Raw genomic sequence first — 27,518 nt, 5'->3', positions numbered from 1 at the left:
CACTACAGCCAGAACCAAAGTGAGTGTCGCTCGCTGTTCTACCTGCATCAGAAACAGTATGGCTTCTCTTTCTCACTGACCTCCACTAGCGTTCGGATGAGTGTCTCTAACTCATTAACCATCTCCATCAGCCTGACTAATTCATTACATTAATCACATGTAAAGCCCTCACTGCTGATGGAAGATATAGTAAGCTATAGTAAACATGTAGCATGCAATGAAGGAAGCAACAATACGAGCGGATGCCAAGACTTACCGTAATTGTTTGTTGTTGATATGGTTGTTCTTGAGCGGCGAGGGTTTCAGATCGATGTGAATCCCTCACGTAATTTTTTGCTGTTGTTGTGTTAGTTCCTGATCAGCAGATGTTTGAGATTGATGCGATAATCCATGTAAAAAACAGAGGAGAAAACGCATGCACACAGTCGAACTGCGAGATGTAAACATATGGAAAAAAGAAAGAAAACGGGTCCACATGGTAATATGCATGCAGTTGGAACAGTAGAAAAGTGGGGGAAAAAATTAAGCACGTGGTAAAATGGCAAAGGATAAAACAATGAGCGTAGAGGAGAAAGCAATGCTAAGCAGACTAGCAAGGTACAAACAAATAAGACTCCTGCAGCGTGCCGACAGCAACCGGAACAGGAAGTCAACAGCAGAGCACGCACTCTTACAAATTTCTGCATTGTGACCTTATTTTAATTTTACCCCCAAATCTCACTACTACAATGCATCTGGACATTTTACTTACTATTCCCATTGTTTTCAATGATGATTCTGAGGAAGTACTACAATGCTGTAAAAATACAATTTAAATAATACATTTTTTCCACATTTCATGTCATGCAAATTGGGGGATAAAATGTGCATAACTGTCATGACGATAATTTTATAATTACAAATATTAATATCCCTAAAATAGGTTTGATTTTCCTATATGTGGATGCCGAAATACGACCCCAATTACGAAACAGTTGGGACAGTATGGAAAATACTAATAAAAACAAAAAGGAGTGGAGTAAATTCTTTTCACCCTGTGCTATATTGAAAATACTACAACAGCACATTATTTGATGTTTTACCTTTTCATTTAATTATTATTTATTTATTTAACATATACACTTCAAATAACATTATTGCAACACGCTCCAAAAAATGTGGGACAGTTGAGTATTTACCACTGTGTAACAACTATTTCTTCAAATAACACTTATTAAGCATCTGGACACTGAAGACACATGTTTGTTAAGATTAGCAAGCAGATTTTACCCCCATTCATCCATTATGCAGGTCTTCAGCTGCGCAAGTAGTATGGTAACCGTCAGGGGTGTACTGGGATGAGAAATCCCGGCCCGGGATTTTACATAAAAACTGGCTCAAAAGTTGTTAGCGGGAGGATTGGTTTCGCTGTCCATTTCTGTATATTGCTGCCCCCCGTTTTGCATAACGTGATGGCTCATTTCAGTATACTTCCAGTTCACCCGATGGCCAGTCCGCCCCTGATCAACCCCAATGTGCGTCGGCCCAACCGGGAAAATGCCCGTTATGCCAGATTACCAATCCAGCCCTGGTAACTGGAAAACATACAACTATTTTCCAAGTGCCTGAAGCCACTGCAGATTTTATCATCAATGCCTAAGCAGAAACCATCACAAATCATCACACACAGAGAACCATCACCAGTACTAATAAATGCCAAAAATGAATAAAAACTACATAAATCCATCTGAATCAATATATACTCAAATCCATGACACTGTACCTGGAATTAGTGTCCAGAGCTGGGTCAAAAATCACACACCGCAGTGCACCGCTCCAGTCCAACATTATTGGGCACGTTTCACTGTATAAAAGAGGCTGTTGAAATCCTGAGAGTGTCAGACTGTGGTAAAGATCACTCAGGCATCTAAAGAGAGAGGAGTCTTGAGCAGATGGAGTGAAGAGATGAGAGCAGAAAGAAGGGGAAGAGAAGAAGACACAGAATGACTCTCAATATAGTGCAGATGCTGAGAGAAAATGGACCATCCTTTGGAAATCTCTGGAATGTATCGAAACAGTTCTTGTGACACACTATGACTGATATCGTTGTAACTTGAATAGTTTTCAAAATTGTTTAGTCGACAGGATTCATTGAAAACATCTCGTCTGTCAGTGTAACTATTACATTATTAGTTCTAAAATATGGTAAACTAAAAATATAGAACAGTTGAATTACTTATTGTATATATCAGATACAAATATTTAAGTTTAAATCAATTTATGTATGTATTAAATATATTTATTTATTTTACACAGGGTTAAAAATATCACTTACCTTTCAGAAAGTTGCAAATCCTGGAAAATGACGCTACAAGTATTATTGTGTCCATAATGCTTTGTGATTCAAAAATAAATACAAATAAAGATGAAGTGACGAAAATCATTTGCAAATCTGTTCGTCCCGCATTAGCCCTGCTGCTGCTCTTTGACATCCAGTTTATGCACCACCCTGAAAGCCTCCAGGAACTCGTTAAAATCAATGCTGCCGTCTTTGTTGAAGTCAATGCTCCGAGCCATGTCGTCTATCGTCTGGTCATTCACGGCCACTCCCAAATGAGAACTGAACAGCTTCCACGTCTGACGAAACTCCTCGATGGAGATGTGGCCTGGGGGCGCGGGTGGAAAATGGGCTGAGATCATCAGACAATAACTAGCAATATAAAAATACATACAGTAGGAAATAATAAATGCATTAAACTATCAAGGAAATATTGACACTAACCTGAATGATCCTTATCGATGATATTAAATATGATCTCAAGGTCAGTTCTGTACCTATAAAGAGTTTCAGCCAAGTTTGCAGTCACCTACAAACACAAATCAAGTTTGTATCAAAATGTGACTGAGGTCAAAGTCTAAACCTATACTGAGATGCAAGTACATTTGCAACGGTATAAATGTATGTATATATATATATATATATATATGTATGTGCAAGACTGCTTTAAATTAATTACATTTAAAGTTGACAATAAAATACAGAGCGGGACGTGTCCCAAAAAGTCATGGCGAGGGAGACCTTATCCCTACAGGGTGTGAAGCAAAGCGGAGTGAGGTTATTTACGGTTGTCAATCAATGTTGCAACTTGCAGCATTAATATATAATTCAAACGCACGGTCACATGTGTGTGAATATATCAGCTTATATCAAATGTGGCTCATCCAATTAGAATTTAGAGTCAAAACTATATTTAATATTTTGAGTTTTGTTTTTCACTCAAGTGTAAGGCTGACATTTGCACTGATGCAGATGTATCATTTAATATGAATAATCATCTTTTGGTTGGTGTCCAAGAATTTCCAATAAAAAGTGTAAATATCCCAATAATGTTTGTAAAGTATTCGATTTACTGGAATATCTCATTGTTTTTTGTCCATTTAGAAGAAAGGAAGAAAGCAGGAAGGATGGAAGGAAGAAAAAAGAAAACTGAAAGAAAGCAGAAAAAGACTGACAGAATGGAAGAACGAAAGATAGATAGAAAGAGAAAGAAAGAAAAGGACAGACAGGCACACAGAAAAAAGAAAGGCAGAAAGTAAATAAAAGAAATAACAGAAAAAAAGAAAACTGGAAGAAAGAAGAAAAAGATAAAGATAAAAAAAGATAAAAAGAAATAACAGACAGAATGGAAGAGATATAAAGAAAGTAAAAAGAATGGAAGAAAGATATGGTAAAAGAAAGAAAAAAGAAGGCAGGAAGGAAGAAAAAGACAGACAGAAAAAAAGACAAAACAATTAAAAAAATAAAGACAGAAAAAAAAGCAAAAACTAAAGAGAAAGTAAACAACAGAAAAAAGAAAACTGATAGAGAGAAGACAGAAAGAAAGTAAAAATAAAATATAGAAAGAAAGAACCGAAATTAAAGAAAATACAGAAATAAACATAGAAAAGAAATAAAAAAGAAAAGGACAAACTAAAGAGAAAGTAAACAAAAATAAAAAGACAGAAAAAATGTAACTGATAGAAAGAAGAAAACGAAAGAAAGAAAAGACAGAAATAAAAAAAGAACAGAGAAGAACAAAAAATTAAGAATTAAAAAAGAAAGAAAGAAAGAATGAAAGGTTAAAGGGAGTAACTCGAAGTCTTGAATATGACCAAAAAATAAATAAATAAATAAATAAATAAAATTGTACTTTACAATTATGACTGAAGTTTTAAAATGGATCATTATTTTGTGTACACTCACTCCAGGTGCAAAGACAGAATTGTGATAGAGTTCACCTGATATTTCACTTTAACAACACAAATAGTAAAAAATGCTTTTTAATGTTTTTATGATGTTTAAAAATCAACATGATTACATTTCTACTAAACTTCAGACATCTACATTTTTAAGATTTCTCATTTTTATCACCTCAGACAACCTCGTTTGTCATGTCAATTTGTTGGAAAACCCGGAAGACTAATTCTCCTTGGGTTCCCTCGGGATTTTCCAATGAATCCATATCATGGCAGTTTTGGATTTAAGAGTAAAATGAGGTCTGTGGTAAACTTAAAGATGCAAAGTCATACTCCAAACGTGGATTTGTGTGTTTTAAAGTATGTTGCTTCAAAATTCACATAAATACAGATTATGATGCTGACCGGCGGGATGGGCTCTCCAGGGCCGATGTCCTCGAAGCACGATTCATACTCCACATTACCATCGGGACCAAGACGAGCGAGGCGGGGGCGCAGGGTTCTCCACGGCAGATCCAACCTCAGGATGGACTCCACCACCTGTGCCCACTCGCTAGTGGAGATACGGCCTATGAGAAGAGAGGAAATCACACTTTAACGGTGCAATAACACGTTTCACGCAGGAGCACAGGGAATAAGCTCACCTGTGTTGTCCATGTCATACTGTTGAAAGGCAGTCATCAGCTCAGATCGGTGAGCGTACAACTTCTCCTTCAGAGCTCGCAGAGCCGAACCCTCAGCTGCACAAACCCTGAAACACACAAACACACATGTAAAAGCCAACTCACACATTGGCATACGTAACGCATGCGCCGATGATTTGTTATTGACAGAGATAGTAGTGGCGGTACTTCTGATGGAGGGTGAGTTTTCTGGTGCTGCGACTGACTTGATACTGGAAGAAGCGTGGGACCAGTTCAGGCCCCAGTTTGATGTACGCTCCACGGTTACTGCCCTCTTCATAATAGTTAGAGGCAGAGAAAATAGTGATAACCTTGAAAACAGAAAATAATGCAATTCATGAAAATGCTGGTGCCAATGACACAGGACGTCTGAAGACCCTGTTAAATCGAAACAGTGCCTGTGGGTCTTTTTGTCCATGCCTGTTAGCTTTGAGGTTAGCTATATGTCTGTAACAGGCTACAGGCTATTATATATACACACACACCACTCAGCTACAACATTAAAAGCACCTGCCAAATATCGTGTAGGTCCCCCTTGTTCTGCCAATACAGCTCTGACCCGTCGAGGCATGGACTCCACAAGAGCTCTGAAGGTGTCCTGTGGTATCTAGCACCAAGACGATAGCATGTTGTGAGCTGGGACCTCCATGGATCGGACTTGTTGGTTCAGCACATCCCATAGATGCAGGATTGAGATCTGGGGAATTTGGAGGCCAAGTCAACACCTTGAACTCTTTGTCATGTTCCTCAAAGCATTCCTGAACAATGTTTGCAGTGTGGCAGGCACATTATCCTGCTTAAGTAGGCCACTGCCATCAGGGAATACCGTTGCCATGAAGGGGTGTACGTGTTCTGCAAGAATCTTTAGGTAGGTGGTACATGTTAAAGTAACATCCACATGAATGCCAGGACTCAAGGTGTCCCAGCAGAATGTTGCCCAGAGCATCACACTCCCTTCTTCCACTGCTGCCATCTCTTCCCATAGTGCATCCTGCTGCCATCTATTCCCCAGGTAAACAAAGCACCCATTCATCAGACCAGGCCATTCTTCCATTGCTCCATGGTCCAGTTCTGATGCTCACATGCCCGTTGTAGGCGCTTTCGGTAGTGGACAGGGGTCAGCATGGGCACTCTGACCGGTCTGCGGCTACGCAGCCCCATATACGCTGCAAACTGCAATGCGTGTTCTGACACCTTTCTATCATGGCCAGCATTTTTCAGCAATTTGCTACAGTAGCTCTTCTGTGGGATCGGACCAAACGGTCTAGCCTTCACTCCCAATGAGCTTTGGGCACCCATGACCCTGTCGCTGGTTCACCGGTTGTCCTTTCATTGAAACCCACTTTTTTATTCTCCACTTTTATCCCCAATTTGTCATGCCCAATTCCTAATGCGCTCTAGGTCCTCGTGGTGGCGTAGTGACTTGCCTCAATCCAGGAGGCGGGGGACGAATCTCAGTTGCCTCCACGTCTGAGACGTCAATCCGCGCATCTTATCACGTGGCTTGTTGAGCGTGTTACTGCAGAGACCTAGCGCATGTGGAGGCTCACGCTATTCTCTGGAGCATCCACGCACAACTCACTACATGCCCAACCTAGAGCAAGAACCACATTATAGCAAACACGAGGAGGTTAGCCAACGTGACTCTACCCACCCTAGTAACCGGGCCAACTGGTTGCTTAGGAAACCTGACTCGAGTCATTCAGCACGCCCTGGATTCGAACTCGCAATTCCAGGTGTGGTAGTCAGCGTCTTTACTTGCCGAGCTACCCAGGCCCCCTCAATGGGCCACTTTTGGAAGGTACTAACCACTGCTTACTGGGAACACCCCACAAGACCTGCCATTTGGAGATGCTCTGACCCAGTCATCTAGCCATCACAATTTGACCCTCGTCAAAGTCACTCAGATCCTTACACTTGCCCATTATTCCCGCTTCCAACACATGAAATTCAAGAACTGACTGTTGCTGCCTAATATATCCCACCCCTGTACAGGTGCCATAGTAACGAGATAATCTACACCTGTCAGTGGTTTTAATGTTGTGGCTGATCAGTGTATACAGTATGCACACACACACACACACACACACACACACACACACACACACACAATTAGGTAAGAGGACATTTTTTTTTTTTTTTTAGGAAAGCAAACTGTGTTCCAACTGAAAACAGAAGAGGGCGCTGTTAGAACTGTCAGTCTGAGCAATTATAGCAAATTAACAGGAAAAGACTGTCAGCTTCATATAACAGACCCCTGACTAGATTTTATGAGACGGTTCACAGACGGTTGCAGTTTTCGGTTTACCTGTCCATTGTGGCAGAGCTCGTAACCCTCCTGTTTACACTCGTGTGATCTGATGAGGAGACAGAGGCTGTGTTTCTGTAGCAGACTCTGAGTCACGTCCGGCCCGAAGTAACAGCCTCCACCACGGAAGGAGTTTGGACTGCATCCATTCTGATTTTTAGGGTCACTCCACAGGATATCCACAATCTGTACAGACACCAAAACAACAGCCATATTAGATTTCATTTTCAGCATTCGCTACATTCCATACACTATGATCTGTATTATCTAAGACGCAATTGTAACTTTATTTTCAGGTGCATACATTAATTTAGCATGGATTTACTGTAGTAATGTTAACTATATGAATCATGATATATTGGAAGAAATCTATACATATTGAATATGACTTCTTTTCTTTCTATATAACGCAAAAGGACGGTAGAACGTGAGCCTCAGTGACCATTCACTTGCATTGTATGGAGAAAAAAAAAGGAAGATGACATACAAGGCTGGGAGATATGGCTACAAAAATGATATACCAATATTGTTGACGATATTCAATATATTTCTCAATAATTATGCATCGGCTCTGAAACGGCCAAAAAAGTATTTTTATTTATTTATTTTTCACAGAGGACCCACTATAATAACCAAAAAGCCATTAATGCCAAGTAGATTTGTAGAAATGTTTAATGCATGAAATAAAAATCTAGTTAAAAAGAAAATTAAGAAATATCGAATAATTTTCATTAATATGCACCAATTGAACAATACAGAGAAATTATAAGCAATGCATATTCTAAAACATTTTTGTGAATGAACATTTGGGCAAAAACTGCACGACTAAAACTACTTCACTCGCGTATTTTTAACGATACTGATACAGAATTTTTATTATGGGACCCAGTGATGTTTATTTGTATAATATAATACTGAATGTATTTTTGAAAAAAAATTTGGAGGGATTTTTCACCCAATTTGGAATGCCTAATTCCCAATGTGCTTTTAAGTCCTCATGGTGGCCTAGTGACTCGCCTCAATCCGGGTGGTGGAGGACGAATCCCAACTGCCTCAGCGTCGGAGACCGTCGACCCGCGAATCTTATCACGTGGCTATTTAGCGACCACGAGAAGCAGGGCTGGACTGGCAATCTGGCATAACGTGTATTTTCCCAGTGGGCCGACGCACTTTGGGGCTGATCCGGGGCGGACTGGCCAGCGGAAGAACGGCGCGGGCTGTTGGATTGGCCGCGAAACGTGCCGAATGGTCAAGCAAAAATGAGCCACCGCGTTATGCAGAACGGACCACAAAACGCCTCCGCGATGCCCAACCCCACCCCGCCCCCCGATTTCTCTTCCCAGTCCAGCCTTGACGAGGAGGTTACCCCATGTGACTCTACCCTCCCTAGCAACCAGGCCAATTTGGTTGCTTAGGAGACCTGGCTGGAGTCACTCAGCACACCCTGGATTCGAACTCATGACTCCAGTGGTGGGACTGAATTATTATTATGTTTTTAAGAAAGTACATTTGGTTTCATGTTTAACTCAAAGTTTAATAAGTGTGTGTCACGCTCACACTTTGGTTGGAAACCGTTTTAACTCACTTGCTTCCATTCCAGTTCCTCTCTGGGCGGCTCGGGCGGCTCCAGGGAGATGATGGAGTCCAGGAAGGGCACCTGGAGCACGTCCGAAGGGCTCGGGAGACTGGGCGAAGGAGGAGGCCGACGTGGCGTGTTTCGCGACGAGACCCGGGGGGAGCACATGGACGATGAAGAGGAAGAGGAGGAGGACGAAGACGTGGAGCGGCTGCTCCGTTTGGTGAGGCGGTTTTTCCTCCTGCGGGAGGCGCGACTTCTTCGCCCATTTGAACACGGGCTGTCCGTTCTGGATCGGCCGCTCTGTCTGCTGCTGCTGCGACTGCTGGCGTGAACGTTGAGGTGATCCACGCTGCGTTTGGGCAACCTGAGAGCAGACTTCACCTGCACAGTAAAGACGTACGTGTAAGGAATAATGTACAGACAGCTGGTCATTATCGCAAGATAAACCCCAACAAGGTGATCTGGGAGACCAGCTAAAAAATATTAGGCTTTACTTTAAGGCTAGTGGAAGGCCCCAGCACACTTACGGCGAAGTGCTTCTTTCGCCCCTACAATTCGTGTCCAATTAAACCCAATACAACCATCAGAAAAGCATGTGGCTAAATAAAAGGCCTACTTTATGTCTTTCAGCAGTGCTCAGGAAGTCCAGGTCAGTCTTGTCCGATATGCCACCATGAACAATAAGGACTTTGTTGTTGATAACAGTTGCTAGAGGAAGCAAGCTGAACACGTCCTGTAGAAGCTGTAGGATTTCCCTGCCATGAACCTATTCAGAGGGCAGTACAGAGAGAGAGAGAGAGAGAGAGAGAGAGAGAGAGAGAGAGAGAGAGAGAGAGAGCAGAGTTATTGACTATTTAAACAAAATAATATCACCATAAATGTAGACTAAACGGCATGTGCGCTTTATTTCAAGTCTTATGAATCCATATACTAGTTTTGTGTGTGGAGCAGATCTAAAATTAAAGTCTTTATTCACTGAAAATCTTCCCCGTCGCTGTAGCTCTGAAATCAAAAATGGCACCTAGGCGGAAAGAAAGCATTAGCAGTGAATAACATTTACAGAATATTTTCAAGAACATCGTGCATGAGTCAAATTGACTACTTTTATGTTTTAGAGGAGATTTTGTCATTTTTGGAGCTTGACAGACATGTCACCATAAGCTGTTGTTGTATGGAAAAGAGCTGCTTGAGGATTCTTCACAAATTCTCTTTTTGTGTTCCACAGCAAAAAAAGAACTGCATATGGGTTTAAAACGAATTGAGGGTGAGAAAATGACTGAAAGTGTGTTCTCACCCTTTAAAGGGACCGTTCACCCAAAAATGAAAATTCTCTCATCATTTACTCACTCTAATGCCGTCCCAGATGTGTATGACTCTCTTTCTTCAGCAGAACACAAATTAAGATCTTTAGAAGAATATCTCAGCTGTGTAGCTCCTCATAATGCAAGTGAATGGTGACCAGCACTTTTAAGCTCCAAAAAGCACATAAAGGTAGCATAAAAGTAACCATATGACTCAATCAGTGTCTTCAGTAGTGATATGAGAAGTGTGGATGAGAAAAAGATAAATATTTAAGTCATTTTTTACAATCAGTCTCCACTTTCACTTTCTCCTTGTGTTTTTGGTGATTCACATTCTTCATGCATATCGCCCTCTACGGGGCAGGGAGAAGATTTTCAGCCAAAACATTACTTAACTATTGATCTGTTTCTCACACATATAATATCACTCCAGAAGATATTAATTAAAACACTGGAGCCGTATGGATTAATTTTATGTTTCCTTTATGTGATTTTTGGAGCAACAAACTTTGGCCAACCATTCTATGGAGCTGAAATATTATTCTAAAAATCATAATTTATGTTCTACATTAGAAAGTAAGTTATACACATCTGGGATGACATGAAGGTAAATAAATGAGATCGTTTACATTTTTGGGTGAACTATCCCTTTAAGTTAAGGATGCTGTTCTTTAAACGGCCACTGGGTGGCAGTTATGTCTAATGGTAAGAAGTTAAGCAAAAATAAACCTACTAATATTGTATAGATTACAATTCCAATGCCACATTAGTTACGTACCACATCAGTAAGTACCAATTACAAGTGTTTTAATGAATGTTGCAGAATTAAAAACCAGACTATACCTTATACTTCTGCATGACTTCTCTTGTGAATCCATATCTGCAACAACATGACCCTTATTTTACAATGCAATCATCTCTAGTCGTACTTTATGAGATCTACAGTCTAAATGGGTGATGAATGCTACCTGAGGTTCATGATATGGTCTTCATGGTTTCCTCTGTTCAGGTGCATATGGTCTGGGTAGAGGAGCAGGAAGGCAAACAGAATGATGATGATCTCTATAGATTTCTTCCCTCGATCCACAAAGTCTCCATTGAATATATAGGGGTTCTCCGCAGACGGCAGACCATTCTGGACAATCAGGCAATAGATCTTGTATTATAGGCTTGTTGAGCTACGTTAGTCCTGATGCAATGTGAAATAAATGACTATAGATGACATGCAACATTTAAACAAAGAAATCTGCATTTACCTTGTAAAATATAAGCAGCAAGTCATCCAGACTACCATGCAAATCGCCTGAGTGAAAGAGAGACGTTTACATTGCAGACAATGAAATCAAATATTGGTATCACTGATGAAAATAAAATATAAACAGTCTTTATAATCTCATGATGCAATCTCTTTAAGAGTGTTACAAGATGGGAATCCAGTTATTCATGCATGCTTTTCTGTACTAATTGACTCTGGAGCGCTGTTGAGTCTCACATGACGCTGGGTGTCTGTAAGGAGCCCATTGAGGTGCACTGAAGTGCTTTATGAAGTGCAAAATAAATAAGCACTCATTCATTCATGCTGCAATCATTATTTCTCGTGAAACATTTAAGAAATGTTGAGCATATCTCAATCGGTGCAAACCACTACAATGCATCAGAAGTGGCAATTCTAGTGTTTTACGAAAACTATACAGTGTCTTACCGCAGATAGTGATCTCTTTGGCATAGGAAGTCAACAGGTATATGACGTTTGGCATCTGTTTTAAGAACTTCTTTGTTTCGTGTAGAAGCTGCAGCACATATTTCCCATGGAGAGTCTGAATATGAGATATCATTAGTCAAACATTTACCCTTTGTGCATGATAATCATTTAAGTAATTCACCAAACTCTTGATTTGGACGGTCCTTTTTCATGAAACACAATTCTGTGTAAATCATGAATAACACATTTCAGTGCAAACTGTCTTTTTCAAATTGGCACATTGACCACATTTTGTGCGTTTTTTGCCTAAAGGAATATTCCGGGTTCAATACAAGCATTTGTGGCACAATGTTGATTACCACAACAACAACAAAAAGCTAAATGGAGGTTACAGTGAGGCACTTACGATGGAAGTCAATGGGGCCAATTCTTGGAGGGTTTAAAAGGAAGAAATTTAAAGCTTATAATTTTACAAAAACACTTAAGTTGTTTAAATTAATGTGTTACGTCATCATGGCAACAGTTGTAAAAATTAGATATAACATTAAACACAAAAGGTTAGTAAGTGATTTAATCACAGTAAAATCAAGTTTACATGCGTATTATTTACATCTTGTGTCTATCATTTTGAAAAAGTGAGTATTGTAACGTTTATGGACTGGCCCCATTGACTTCCATTGTAAGTGCCTCACTGCAACCTCGAATTTAGCTTTTTCTTTTTTTAATCTTAACTTGTGTTGAACCTGGAATATTCCTTTAGAATAAGAAAATATCCCACTTCAATTGTCAATCCGTGCATCTTATCACGTGACTTGTTGCGCATGACACCACTGAGACTCACAGCATGTGGAGGCTCTTGCTACTCTCCACGATCCACACACAACTCACCACACGCCCCATTGAGAGCTGAGAACCACTAATCACGACCACGAGGAGGTTACCCCATGTGACTCTACCCTCCCTAGCAACCGGGCCAATTTGGTTGCTTAGGAGACCCGACTGGAGTCACTCAGCACACCCTGGATTCAAACTCACAACTCCAGGGGTGATAGTCAGCGTCAATACTCGCTGAGATACACAGGCCCCCAGACATGTAATCTTTGAGCTAATGTTGTTTTTACAATTTTTTAAAAACATTTAGAGCATTTTGTACCAAAAATGTATAAGATTTAATAACTTAAAAAAGGTCATGTGGTGCAACTATCAAGTAAAAGGTATTAAAATAGTTTCCTTGCACCTGAAAAACTTCATCATTCATCTTAATATTTGTTTGGTAGCCATTTTTTTTTACAGTACTGTTCTACATTTATGTATACATGAATACAACTAAAGTAATTACTAGGGACTAACCCGAAAACCAACCTTAACCCATATCAAGTTCATGTAGCATTTACATTTATGCATTTGGCAGACGCTTTTATCCAAAGAGACTTACAGAGCCCTTATTACAGGGACAATCCCCCTGGAGTTAAGTGCCTTGCTCAAGGACACAATGGTGGTGGCTGTGGGGATCGAACCAGTGACCTTCTGATTACCAGTTTACCAGTTATGTGCTTTAGACCACTACACCACCACCACTGTAAGTAAACTGAAAGTGCATGTACTGAAAAATAAAGTGCATAAATATATAGATATATCTCTCAATGAGTGCTGTAACTGATACTTTCCCATTTAGTTGAAATCTTGATTATTTATGCAATTAAAGTAATTATGCAGCCCTTCTATCCAGTTTTGGCTCAAGTCAATTTATGTTGTTGTAACAAAGTTTTTATATTTTTACTGGAAAACAAGACAAAAAAATTATGAGTAAGAAAATGTTTCCCCACCTCCAGTAAAAATGTTTCACACAAATTACCAGTGGCCCAAATAAAATACAAAAATGATGTATAGTGCAAAGCCATAAAGTTTCTAAAACTATTCAGTCTCAATTTCTTTGTGCCAGATGGCTCATATTTTGTCAGACTATTAGTGAAAGATTTATAGTGTTGTACCTGCTCCTCTTTAAAGGCACTGAGCAGGGCATTGGTATCAGTCACGCTCAGCGGGAAGCAGAGACGAGGGCCGCTGTAAGACTCCGGCACTCCAATCTGCTCGTACTTCAACTGTCTGACCTCCTCAGTTAAAGGGTCAACCACAGAGTCCAGAAGGTGAGAGATCAAGTCTGGGGCAAAACAGTAAATGGTGTCTGTCATGAGTAGAAGAAACACAGTAAATTGTGGAAAACAAGTCCTGATCATCATGCATGATGCTGATATGAATTTGTGTCACATGCTTTTGGGAAGTTGGCATGTCCTGCTATACTCCATCTGAAACTATTTTATACAGCATTTTACAACTATGCATGCATTTTTTACTGAGACTACATGGAATATATATATAAAAAAACTACATTAGATCAAGACTAGATTAATGTAATGCATTACTGGGAGGATGTCCTGCAAGTTCAATATATAATCTTCAACTGGTTAAAAACGCAGCAGCCAGAGTGCTGACGAGAACCAAGAAATATAATCATATTAGCCCCATTTTATCGTCATTACATTGGCTAACTATTACATTTCGTATTCATTTTAATATTCTGTTAACTACATACAAAGTTTGAATGGTCTAGCTCCGCAGTACTTAGTTGAATTCCGAGGTTTACATACACTTAGGTTGAAGTCAATAAATGGAATTGTTTTAACCACTCCACAGATTTCATATTAGCAAACTATAGTTTTGGCAAGTCGTTTAGGACATCTTCTTTGTGCATGACACAAGTAATTTTCCAACAATTGTTTACAGACCGATTGTTTCACTTTTAATTGACTATATCACAATTTTCAGTGGGTCAGAATTTTACATACACTAAGCTAAATGTGCCTTTAAGCATCATGGAAAATTCCAGAAAATTATGCCAAGCCCATTGGACCATTTAGACCATTAACCAATTAGCTTATGGTATGAGGTGTACTGAATGAGGTGTGCCTATGGATGTATTTTAAGGCCTACCTTCAAACTCCGTGCCTCTTTGCTTGACATTATAGGAAAATCAAAAGAAATCAGCCAAGACCTCAGAAAACATTTGTATTTTTTTGACCTCCACGTGACTGGTTAATCCTTGGGAGGTTCCACGTTCATCTGTACAAACAACAGTACGCAAGTATAAACTCCATGGGACCATTCAGCCATCGTACCGCTCAGGAAGGAGACGCATTGTCGCTTAGAGTTAAACATAGTTTGGTGCAAAATGTGCAAATCAATCCCAGAACAACAGCAAGAGACCTTGTGAAGATGCTGGAGGAAACAGGTAGAGAAGTATCTATATCTACAGCAAAATGAGTCCTATATCGACATAGCCTGAAATGCTGCTCAGCAAGGAAGAAACCACTGCTGCAAAACCACCATAAAAAAGCCAGACTACAGTTTGGAAGTGCACATGAGGACAAAGAGAAATTTGGAGAAATGTCCTCTGGTCTAATGAAACAAAAATCAAACTGTTTGGCCATAATGACCATCATTATGTTTGGAGGAAAAAGGGTGAGGATTGCAAGCTGAAGCACACCATCCATTAAATCTAGACTAAAGATTCCTCTATTTAGCCAGGCATACACCTAATTTATCCATCAACTCACAATTAGGCTGCTTTAGTTAGGTCTGCCGGAACCAGAAACATTTATCATGATCTATAACTCTATACTAATTTTATTCCATTTGTTTCCCTGTCTCAACCTCGGGATTCATATCTGATTCATATCAGACGGCCAGATACAGCTCTGTTCCTCCTCAGTGTCGGACTCCACTGCTACATGTCTCGGAGTGATGACGACGAACTACAGCCAGTGCTAGCTAGACATTACTTCAGGCTTTTTACTTCAGAGGATGAACTGATGCCAACTCCGACTGTCAGACATGGGATACTTCATATGCCACTGCCTGAACCTTGTACTTAGGATGGACCCCATCAAACCTCACCAAAATGACCTGCAGGTTGAACTGCGATGCACCTCATTAATCTCGGAAGGGCATCACCTTTGTCTATTGATGGACTACACTCTTGAAATGGAATACACAGACTTTAATTTAATTGCCAACATAAGCATCAGCCAACTAACGAAGGACAATGCATCTATATGAACTTCTGCAGTTAATCCAGGATGGACTTCAAAGACATTAGACATTAATCTTAGTTCATAGAAAATCTTTGTTTAAACACTGAACCTTAACACTTACTTAGTTTACTCATTTTAAACCATGACCTGCACTGCACAAAAATAACTAATATTGGCATTATATTCATGATGTTAGCCAGAGGGGAACTGGCCCCCACGGTGAGCCTGGTTTCTCCCAAAGTTATATTTCTACACACCAGCTTTACACCCCGCACCATAACAGCGATACCTTTTGTTTAGTTTGTCGTATATTTCTGTGGTTTCACCAGACTATTGGGGTGCAAATAGCTGCAATGTGTGGGAGATGCTATTTACAGTACACCGGGTACAAATAGGGTAATTCTATAATGGGATTGGCAACCGAAAACCTTTAGTGTGATGCCACATCCACACCAATGGGTGCCAGTATCAAATCAAAGACCTCTATGGTTTTGGCCAAACAAAAAATGACTGAGTGCACCTTTAAATGAAACAGTGAAGCCAAAAGTTGTTTAAAATGATAAAGGAAAAACTTAATGACAAGTAACACAAGATACACTATTCGTATACATTTTACAGTGTTGAGCGCGTAGTAACTAACTAAAAGTAGCGATGAACAAATGCATGTTCATTTTAAAGCCGTTACACTTTAATGCCACCCTAATTAATTATAGAACTGAATATATATCAAGTCTGGAATCAGACCTTCTGATAGCAGAATTAAATGGCACCCTTTAATGGTTATAAATCTATCATTAAATAGCTTCAATGTAGCTTTTAATGTAGATAATCACTTTTCCAAAAGACTACCTTGACTGTCGTTTAACTACTTTGTTATGTGTAGCTTGTAGCTTCACCAAAACTGATATTTTAACCTTAATTCTTGATGCTGGAAAGTCTATGGGCTTATGCATCAACAACCCATTTGTATAATGAGCAGAAACAGTTGCCTGCTATGATAATGCCAAGTGAAACACAAAACACTCTAGAACATCAAAAGGTTTGTGTTTTTGTTTTCAACACTGGGCACGTGGAGAGACGAGCACTGAACATAACTACAGACAATCATTTCAGTTTCCTGTTATTAAATAAATGATTAATTCTCAAACTGAAGTCTATTGTAAGAGCCCGTAGCATTGCCCATTAAAATACCCAGCACACACTGGCACGGCACAATGCTTCACACTTAAATTTGCATAGAGTCTGGCCCTGCAATGGGATTCGAGGACTGCTTGCCCATTGTGCCATTCTTGAAAATGGAAATGTGTAGCGTTCGCCAACAAATTTATGCAGAGAGACACTAATTTCAGGAACAGATGTTTGTATTGAAGAGAGAGAAGAGAGAAAATGCAACATTATTGTGTGTTGTCATGAGCAAGCCAACAGCTTTACCGTGCAAAACAAATGTTCGATGTCAATAAACCTGCTCTTCGGCACGGTTCAACTTTCTATTCGACTTTTCACAGGTTTTGGATTTTCAGGACTCCGTATTCCTGATTAACTCAATAGTTTATTCAGTAAATGTGTTTCCATTATAGTTTATGCACATTTCTTCTTATCAAACAAAACATTAATCCACCTCAAGTGATTCAAGTATATGTTTTTAACCTGCATTTTGGAGATTTTCTTCACATCTTGGAGTTTCCATCCAGCAGGTTTTATACGATATCCCAAAATGTGCATAACAAATACGTGGATGGAAACCCAGCTAATAATTTTGACTTTTAAAGGTTAAAAAAACTACAATAATATACTTTAAAATTCTGAATGTCAACAGATGAAGATTCTGGAAGAACAGAGAACTTGGCTGTTCAGAATAGAGCGCAATGCTGTCTTGGCTCCGAAAGTATTTTTCCCATTCATTTTTTCCATAGGGATTCCATAAAATCCTTCCTAAAAGAGTTGTAAGCCATGAGCCAAACCCACCAGCTCAGTGGTGAATCACAATGTTACAAACATTGTTTTACAGCAAAAACATATTCGAAAATCAGATGAAAAGACAAAGACACAAGACTGTGAACTTAATGAAGGAATGAACTAGAATCCCATAATGCATTGCGATTACGTAATCAAATTAAAAACTGAACAAATATAAAACTATTGATTTAAAGTTGTTGCATATAAGCATAGAAACAATACATCTGAATTCTATTGCAATATATATATTTGTATATATCTGAATAAGTAGTTTGAGAGTGTAGGAAGACCCACTTGATTACCGCAGGGCACTTTTGGCGCACTTTGTAAGGCGCAATTCTCTGATTGGTGGATCGTTTCCCTTCAGAATCATGGGTAGCGTAGTTCTTCACAAGGAATTTGGTTATTAAACACCATTTTTAAAAAGAAGTTCAAATAATGTGGAATAATGGCTTCAACAGAAGCATATACCATCGGTCTGTCTTTAAATGTTTGTAAGTTATCGTTAAAAATGTATTCGCCAATGGAGAAAATTTCCTTCCAGAACTCAAATATTGCGCTCCATAGCACACAAACATACTACTCCTACCATTTGTAGTAGTATGTAGTATGTATACATTGCACAGTATGCAGATATTCTGTGCAGTATGCAACAAAACACACCGCGTGGAATATTGTACGACACAATGCAATGAGCGATTTTCAACATTATTAGCTCACTGGTCTGCCAAAATGTAATACATTTATATAAGCTGTCTCCAGTTATCATCTTGGACATATATATATAATATATCACCACTCACATGTAATGTGATGAGATCATTTACAGTACAGTAGAGTAGCATACTACTGTTTAAAACACTGATTAAATCAAGTATGCAGTATATAGTGTATATTGTGCCATATTCAGTAAGCTAGTAAGCTAGTAGCCCATTCTAAACATAGCTCTTGAATCTGAAAACATCTAATGCATGATTGCCTGACAACAAGACTAGTCATGTACGCTTGTGGCCCAATCAATGGGAACTGATGAAACCAAGGGTAGTTCCCCAAGGGTAGTCAACATAGTGTCATCACAGGGGAAGGCAAGGAACCTCCATGTGAAGTTGAAGTCGAAAAACTGTAAATTGAACATTTTGTTGGGTAAAACAACGTGATGTTTGTACCCATGTCGTTTTCAGTGGGCCTACTATGAATATTCTTTGTTGTATTTTGAGATTTTCATTGTCCTGCTTCTGTCTCTGATCTCATTTGGGTTTCCGCTGCTCTGCTTGACTAAACAGGAGGACTAATTTTCTTATGTAATTCAGTTGCCTGCGGAGGATGGTTGCTGCATTTCTGGCTCTCGTTGCATTCCCTCCACTGAACATGGGATCACCCAAGGTTGCTAAGCAACGGTGTCTCTCTCTATATAAGGGTTTTTTGGAATCATTGAAAGGAGAGGTGTGCAACAGTCTAGAGGGGAACGGTTTGATTTAAAATATAACGTGCTGGGGGCTTTCCAAAGGTGTGACAAGGGACCGACAAATTGAAATGCTAATGAAATAAAAAGCACAAAAAACTATTGTTCTGATGTTAAAATATCGAATGCACTGAGCCAACTACAATTAGGCCAGGTGTAGGTTGATTTTCCCAAAAAGTGTTAAAATTGTGACGCTTTCAAAACATTGCTCTATTTGTTTGAGCATCCTGACACAGGCTCAACCTTTAAGTTATGAGATATTCACCTGTATAGAAGGCTGAAAACAGATTTTAATACACTGTATCTGCAGTATAGTCTGGAGTCATTTAAAATCATGTTACCTGGTCCATTTCCATTCAGCTGTGTGAAGTTGTCCAACATGAAACTGAAGAAACTAGAGAGCTGTAGAAATTAAGAAAAGATGCAAATCTACATTAAAACTGCTCACTCATTCTATAGGACAGCAGAGCTTTCATATCATTACAGGATGCATTATTTAGGACATCAGTGTACATTTCTTTTATTTATTTTATTCTTTAAATGTATCCCCTTTTCTCCCAATTTGGAACACCCAATTCCCACTACTAAATAGGTCCTTGTGGTGGTGCGGTTACTCACCTCAATCCGGGTGGTGGAGGACAAGTCTCAGTTGCCTCCACTTCTGAGACCGTCAATCCGTGCATCTGATCACGTGACTCGTTGTGCATGACACTGGAGACTCACAGCATGTGGAGACTAATGCTACTCTCCACGATCCACACACAACTCACCACACGCCCCATTGAGAGCGAGAACCACTAATCTCGACCACGAGGAGGTTACCCCATGTGACTCTACCCTCCCTAGCAACCAGGTCAATTTGGTTGCTTAGGAGACCTGGCTGGAGTCACTCAGCACACCCTGGATTCAAACTCACAACTCCAGGGGTGATAGTCAGCGTCAATACTCGCTGAGCTCCCCAGGCCCTCCAGTGTAGGTTTATTAAAGCAGGCAAATATGGGTGTTTCTTCAACTTTGGGCACTTTTGGCATTGGCGATTTCTAGAAAGTAAAGTTTATCTTTAGTTTATTAGTTTATCTAATTTGTCTACTAACAATGTCCGACAGCGTCTGTACATGCATCACAGGAGATTTGTGTCATCTTTGTCATTTTCCCCCCCTGCACAATTCCCACCAGTGTCATTTCCAGCACATTTCAAATTCTGTATTCTGGAAATGACGCTGATGGAAATGACATTTTTACCATTTTTGAAAATAAAAGGCTGACTCCTTTGTCTTGCAAAGACTAATTGTATAAACTCAAAATCATTTTAAGCGTTATGCATTTTAATTTGATACGAAATTCCATCAAATTGAATTGAGTAAACTTTATTGTTTCATAATTTTGAAACAATATGTTGGCAGATAATAATGTCTTCATTGGAAATGACGCCTCCCAAAATATTTACTTTTCCTTTTTTTCTACAAATATCACTTGTCTCATAGTTCATCTCAATCATGCTCTTCACTGACACTTGTCAACATGGTTAACAAAATCCCTAACTTTATATAAAAAATTTAAAAATTGTAAAAATTGTGATGGAAATGAAGCCAAAACTGCAGGACCATCGTACATTTTTGAGAAGTTTATAGAAATCATTTTCATGCAATTACTATTGAAATGGTAAATATCACTCTTTTCTTAGATGATTATTAATATTGAAAGTCTGGGTCAGGGACCAGGCTAAATCAATCAAATCTATACATACAAGATATTTGAAAAAGTACAGAAAATAAATGATTACGGCCCGGTAAAATGTTTCCAATTCAGTTTTAATGAGACTCTCAGACAACAACAAAAACACAAAAGTTGAAATCGGCTGGATTTAATGAAAATCAAAAAAAAAAAGTAGAATGCAAAAATGCCCGAAACTCCTGAAGAAACACCCACATACTGTTGATTATTTTCATACAGACTGTCCTTTTTTACTCTAAAGTTCTGATACCTGCAGCTGGTCCTGTTCCCCTGCATACTCAATGGACTGAAAGATGTTCCACGTGTAGCGTCTTCTCATCTCCAGGCGAGCGATGTAGCGTCTGTACCAACGCTGGATCAATATGGCAGCTTTTATGGCTAAATATGGTAAAAACACACAAAGAAAGCAAGTGGCTACTGTAATCAGAATCCTCCAGCCATAGAGGTGTAACCACCGTTTTGAGACGAAGACGTGGAATTGTGAATCGTCTTAAAGAGGGCCACTACCAATGACAAATGGAGACAATAGGGGGTTTTCAATTAGTGCCAGTGATTACTTAAAACTGATTGGTATGTTCAGAAGTAGCGTTATAAGCAGTATATTAGTAGTAGTGGTCTAAACAGGAAAAATCTCCAATTTGGAGACCAAGAGTCAACCTCCCCCTCCTTCCATTACAATCCCGAGTGATTCAGAAATGTCTAGATTGCACATAAGCTTAAAGAAAGAATGAAGAATGATTAAAAACACACTTTTAACACATAGCCTAGAAGATGTACTGCTGCTACTTTGATTCTTTTGTCATATCAGATGCGGTTACCATGCTAACATCATGCTTTAATGCACATATAGCTCTTTGCAAAGAATCTGCTAAATAGAAACTTGTCTCAGGGGCACACGGTTATCACGGTTGCCAATTAAAGAAGTATAAAGAGCAGTTATGGAGAAAGAAGAGAACATAGACGTCATAGACAAGGTCTCGCTGGAGAGAACACACACACACACACACACACACACACACACACACACACACACACTCTCTCTCTCTCTCTCTCACACACACACACACACACACACACACACACACACACACACACACACACACACACAGTCTCTCTCAAACAAACACACACACACACACACACACACACACACAGTCTCTCTCAAACAAACACACACACACACACACACACACACACACACACACAGTCTCTCTCAAACAAACACACACACACACACACACACACACACACACACACAGTCTCTCTCAAACAAACACACACACACACACACACACACACACACACACACACACACACACACACACACACACACTCTCTCAAACACACACACACACACACACACACACACTCTCTCTCTCTCTAACAAACACACGCACACACTCTCTCTCTCAAACAAACACACGCACGCACACACGCGCACACACTCTCTCTCTCTCTCAAACAAACACACGCACGCACACACGCGCACACTCTCTCTCTCAAACAAACACACGCACACACACACACACACACACACTCTCTCTCAAACAAACACACACACACACACACACACAGTCTCTCTCAAACAAACACACACACACACACACACACACACACAGTCTCTCACAAACAAACACACACACACACACACACACACACACACACAGTCTCTCACAAACAAACACACACACACACACTCTCTCTCTCTCTCTCTCAAACACACACACACACACACACACACACACACACTCTCTCTCTCAAACAAACACACGCACACACTCTCTCTCTCTCAAACAAACACACGCGCGCACACTGAGCAGGGTTTGAGAAGGCAGGGAGAATTTTTTATCTAACGTTATCCATGCACAATTTTTATTTTATTTTTTGTCAAGAAAAAAAATAAATTGGACAAAACACTCTGGTTTGTCATTAAATTGTCATTCAAACCAGTTCACTAAAAGATCACACATGCCAAAATAAATATTTAACCTATTTTTTAAGATTTTACATTTTAATTTGAAAACAAATTTGCATCAAATTGAATTGTGCAATCCTTAGGGGAAACAAAAAAACATTAATAAAATATTTAGGTTTTTTTTTTCCACTAAAGATTGCACAGTTCAATTTTGATGCAAATGGTATTGAAAAAGCATAAATATTAAAAATGATTTGTATTTTAATACTTTGATAATGTCCAGCCGTCCTGTTTCATTGGGACAATGTGCTTATCAAGCAATTTCATGGGCAAACCATCTACTTTGTCAGGCACACACATATCTTCACAACACCTACACAATTGCACCCAAAGAGCTCAACTATTACTTTCACAAAGTACTTTCAAAGTATGTATGGAAGACTTTTTTCATCGGAAAATCTGCCGTTAGTACTTCACAACACAAATGGGACACAGACAGTGATTACAGAGGCTGAAGAAAGTGCCTTACTCAGAGCTGGGCTGGGCTGCTTGATGGAGCCATCTGTGTGAGAGGTGATTAAAGTAAATTGAATAATTTGAGTAAAACCTTGGAAAAATAGAAGAGAACTGCGGAATAAATTAAGATGCTTTATCAGAGTACAAACAGATTAAATTTACTCCGAGTGATGGAAGCTTCATGCAGCGCTGCTAGATTTTTCAACAATAGTGCAAAGTTGTTGCCAAAGAGGATAAAGCAGAGAAACTATTGCAAAGCACATTAAAGTAATGCCTAAAATAGCATTTACCTGTCTCAGAGGGCCGTGTCTGGTTCTCAACGGCGATGGACGTGCCGCATCCCATGATGACCCCGTTTGCTTCGGCTCATGAATCTCTGAAATACTGTCCTCTTCTGCATTTAGCATCCATGAAACCTGTGCAAAGACAAGACAGTTTAAGCTTCAGCGATACAATTAAAAAGTGGCATGATTCAAGATGGCATTAGAAAAATGCAACATCACAACAATGCATCTCTGTGGTGGAATAAAGCAACAAAACACACTTACTGCAGATCAACCTGGACTTTAATCTGTGTCCTAAAGAGCCTTTCAAAGGGCCCTTTTAATGGTTAATCTGGGAGGGGAGCATGGGGAGAGAGAAGTGCAGATGAATTATTGATTGCATCTTCACAACATTATAAATATGATGGTGACACTATATAACTAAGCATGTGTTTATCTTGGTTAATGTGAATTTTTAAAATAATAGCCTACAAATGGCCATTGTAAGTTCAGGTTGTAATGCATTATCTTATCTTATCATACAACTCTTCATTTTTAAAATGTGCATGCTGAATTTTACATTAATCATGATTTATAAATGCTGTAAAATTAGTTTAACTCATGTTGATAAATACAACATTATTGTAAAGTGTTACCAGTGAAACAATATCATAAATAATTGTGTGCATTTATATTTTAAACAAGTGGACAGAACATTTAAAACACATTTAAGCCCTTTTTATATATATACAGTTTTTATTTTTTAAGATTGTCGCATTTCAATTTCTAAGATTTCCGCCAAATTGATTGTTTTATTTGGTCAAAGATTACTCAAACAAACAAAATAAACATTTCAAGTTATTTATTTTAAATAGTTAAAATGACACAAATCAGTTAGCTGGGATTTTATGAAATTGAAATGCATAAATATTAAAAATAGACTATAGTTTTTGAGAGGTGCTTCAAAGCGAGTGAAACTCTCGAGACATCAGACAAAATCCTAATAATAGCACACGGCTGTATTCTGCATGCACGAGTTACCTTTACCTTGTCCATCTTTAAACATCGGGTTCTCGTGCGAACACGTTGAGAAATTTCGACGCAACGGGGTGTGACGCGGACGATGGAAACAAATGCAATCAAACATCCATTAATACATGTTGAAAGACACGTTGGAGAATCGCCACAGGTGTCAGATGATGCAAACACGGAGTCACACTCACTATTTGACTACGCGCGCGGCTTCCACATCAACAGAACGTCACACCCAGTCTACACCGCTCGCGACGCGACCATAATCACTGCAAGTTCACGGATTCTGCTTGAGCGTTCAGTTCAGTGACTGTCCTGCGTCGCAGTGCGTGGTTAATTATAACGAGGGGGGCGTTGCGTTGCTTGCATGAGCACTGTCAGCAAGGAGCAGGAGGGGACCCCCTCTTGGGATTTCACGGGATACAATTAAAATTTATTTTTCAAAGCGAGATATAGTGAATCGTCTAGCCGACGCTTCCGTCGACGCACCGCGACGGTCGTGTACACTAGGAGTCTTTTTTTTTACAACTAAAAATGCATTAATTTACAATCAACTTACCCAATCTACAATGGAAGGTTCTGCGTGCGCGCGCACACAAATTAAATAAAAGCCATCAAGGCTATAAATAGCCTATAGAGAGAATAAATAAAAAGTAACATCGAAAAGTCAAGGGGCATCTCCAGATCTTTTGCATCAAGCTAGAAATCCAATTATTAGCATATTTAATTATCATCAGGGCTTCTGTAGGCAAGGGCTGTCGTTGTATGCATTTGTTAAATAAGCAACTGTAAACAGAAGGGGACATTTCATAGATCCGCATTTATGGATGAGGGGTTTTGTCGTGACATTATTCAAGCTTTGTGCACATCCACACACTGGACGCGTAAAAAGCAAAAGTTTGTAAGAAGATGACGTATGCAACAGGGGCCCAGTGCGGACAGATTCACCGATTATAACACGCGACTCTTGCGTAAAACAGCTTTTTAAAAAAATTAATAACTTCAAATGTTCCTAAACACAAAGGAAAAAGCACCAAACCTAGTTAGTTAAAGTAGCCAGAGAAGCACATACTTTAATAAACAGCTTCTTTATTTTAATAGGCCCTACTGTAAAAATATAACATAAAAACCGGTAAAAACATGATTTTAAAAGAAATTCAAGCGCCATCAATTGCAGCAGGATTCCTCCGGCGTCTCAGCCGATCCCAGGCCTCCAGAATCTCCCTCCGTGTGACGGCTCGGTGGCGGCTGAAACACGAGAGACGCGCGGCCTCCGATCCCACTCTCTGGAGCCAATACCTGCTGACACCACTGGACTCCTGAACGCGCCTCATCCCCGCCGGGCTGCTCTGTGCACGACAATTCAATCAATTTAGATACATGTTAAGGACTTTTTCTAAACACCCCTGGTCTTGTAAACCCTGTTAACACACACCTGTTGTCGGGCCGCGCGCATGAACGCAGCATGGCCTCGGACTCTTGAAATCGTGCTTCTTGACGTTGTGCACCGTTTGGTTTGAAGGCCAGGGACTTTCATGGTTATGGGAGGAGCGTGGAAACAATACCGACTAATCGAAACCTCACTTTTAATGCATATGCAATCAATGGCCTAATGACTAACAGATTGGTGCACACCTGGCCAATGTGACTAATGGCACATGCGCATTTGCTCAACCACATTGCCATGCGATCTTAAATGTGATGCGTCATTTATTTATGTAAAAAAATTATAATAATTGTATCTCATCCTTGCTTAATATGTATAGACAACGATAAGCAAGTCATATGTTGATTTCCCTGAAAAGTGTAAATACTGTCTCTGTAACTATGGAAACATTGCCATGTTTGTTAAAGAGTCCTGACCAACCAGACATACTGTAGAAGCATTGGTCCGACCAATGGCTGAGTTCAATTGGGTACCTGGAGTAAAAATCCCAATTTTTTTTTCCATTGGTGATAACATTTTAATGATAACTTTCAGTGCTGTGAAAAAGTATTTACCACCTTCCTGATTTCTTCTATGTTTGTGTATTTTTCATGCTAAATGGTTTTTGATCTTCAAACGAGATATAACATAAAACAAATGCAACCTGATTAAACACAACATACAGTTTTCAAATGTATATCTTTTTATTGAAGCAGAAAAGTTACCCAACACCTATATCACCCATGTGAAAAACTAACTACCCCCTTAAACATATTAGCTGGTTGTGACACCTTTAGCAGCCACAACTGCAACCAAACGCTTCAGATAACTGGAGATCAGTCTTTCACAACGCTGTGGTGGAATTTTGGCCCACTCTTCTTTGCAGAACTTCTTTAGTTCAGCCACATTGGAGGGTTTGAACTGTCCGTTTAAGGTCCTGCCACAGCATCTCAATCGAGATCATGTCAGGACTTTGACTAGGCCACTCCAAAACTTTAATTTAGCTTCTTTTGAGCCATTCAGAGGTGGACTTACTCCTATGCTTTGGATCATTGTCTTGCTACATAATGCAGTTGTGCTTGAGTCAACTCACGGACTGATGACCGGACGTTCTCCTTTAGGATTTTCTGGTCAAGAGCAGAATTCATGTCTCCCTCAGTTATTGCAAGTCGCCCTGGCCGTGAAGCAGCAAAGCATCCCTATACCATCACACAACCACCACCATACTTGACCGTAGGTATGAAGTTCTTTTAGTGGAATTCTGTGTTTGTTTGGAAGACAAGGGTCCCGTTACATCTGGCATAAATCAGTTACACATTCGACTCATCAGTCCAC

General features: G+C 39.6%; 1 protein-coding gene across 4 annotated transcripts; it reads right to left on the bottom strand.

Annotated features, from left to right (window-relative positions):
* Positions 1–265: 265 nt before the first annotated feature.
* On the bottom strand, positions 266–24,983 carry ppef1 (protein phosphatase, EF-hand calcium binding domain 1). 4 transcript variants are annotated; one of them, XM_052111201.1, is made up of 21 exons: positions 24,773–24,983; positions 24,011–24,077; positions 23,753–23,878; positions 23,476–23,508; positions 21,282–21,409; positions 19,639–19,699; positions 13,780–13,949; positions 11,789–11,903; positions 11,343–11,389; positions 11,055–11,221; positions 10,930–10,966; positions 9,402–9,551; positions 8,792–9,166; positions 7,207–7,392; positions 5,067–5,209; positions 4,860–4,966; positions 4,621–4,784; positions 2,762–2,846; positions 2,315–2,645; positions 1,763–1,922; positions 266–354 (listed from the first exon to the last, which is right to left on the bottom strand). In XM_052111201.1, exons 3-19 carry the CDS (start codon positions 23,805–23,807, stop codon positions 2,446–2,448), a joined length of 2,223 nt encoding a protein of 740 aa, XP_051967161.1. In that variant the 5' UTR covers positions 23,808–23,878; positions 24,011–24,077; positions 24,773–24,983; the 3' UTR covers positions 266–354; positions 1,763–1,922; positions 2,315–2,445. The 4 variants fall into 4 exon arrangements, with proteins under 4 accessions (XP_051967161.1, XP_051967160.1, XP_051967159.1 ...); XM_052111200.1 differs by lacking the exon at positions 266–354 and adding an exon at positions 1,095–1,635 and having other exon boundaries at positions 24,767–24,983; XM_052111199.1 differs by lacking the exon at positions 266–354 and adding an exon at positions 1,095–1,635.
* Positions 24,984–27,518: the final 2,535 nt, after the last annotated feature.

This window comes from Xyrauchen texanus, chromosome 39 (assembly GCF_025860055.1).
Source record: "Xyrauchen texanus isolate HMW12.3.18 chromosome 39, RBS_HiC_50CHRs, whole genome shotgun sequence".
In the NCBI taxonomy this organism is placed as follows: Eukaryota; Metazoa; Chordata; class Actinopteri; order Cypriniformes; family Catostomidae; genus Xyrauchen; species Xyrauchen texanus.
Note: the sequence above shows the minus strand (reverse complement) of the source record. Positions and strands in the feature narration are given on the sequence as shown.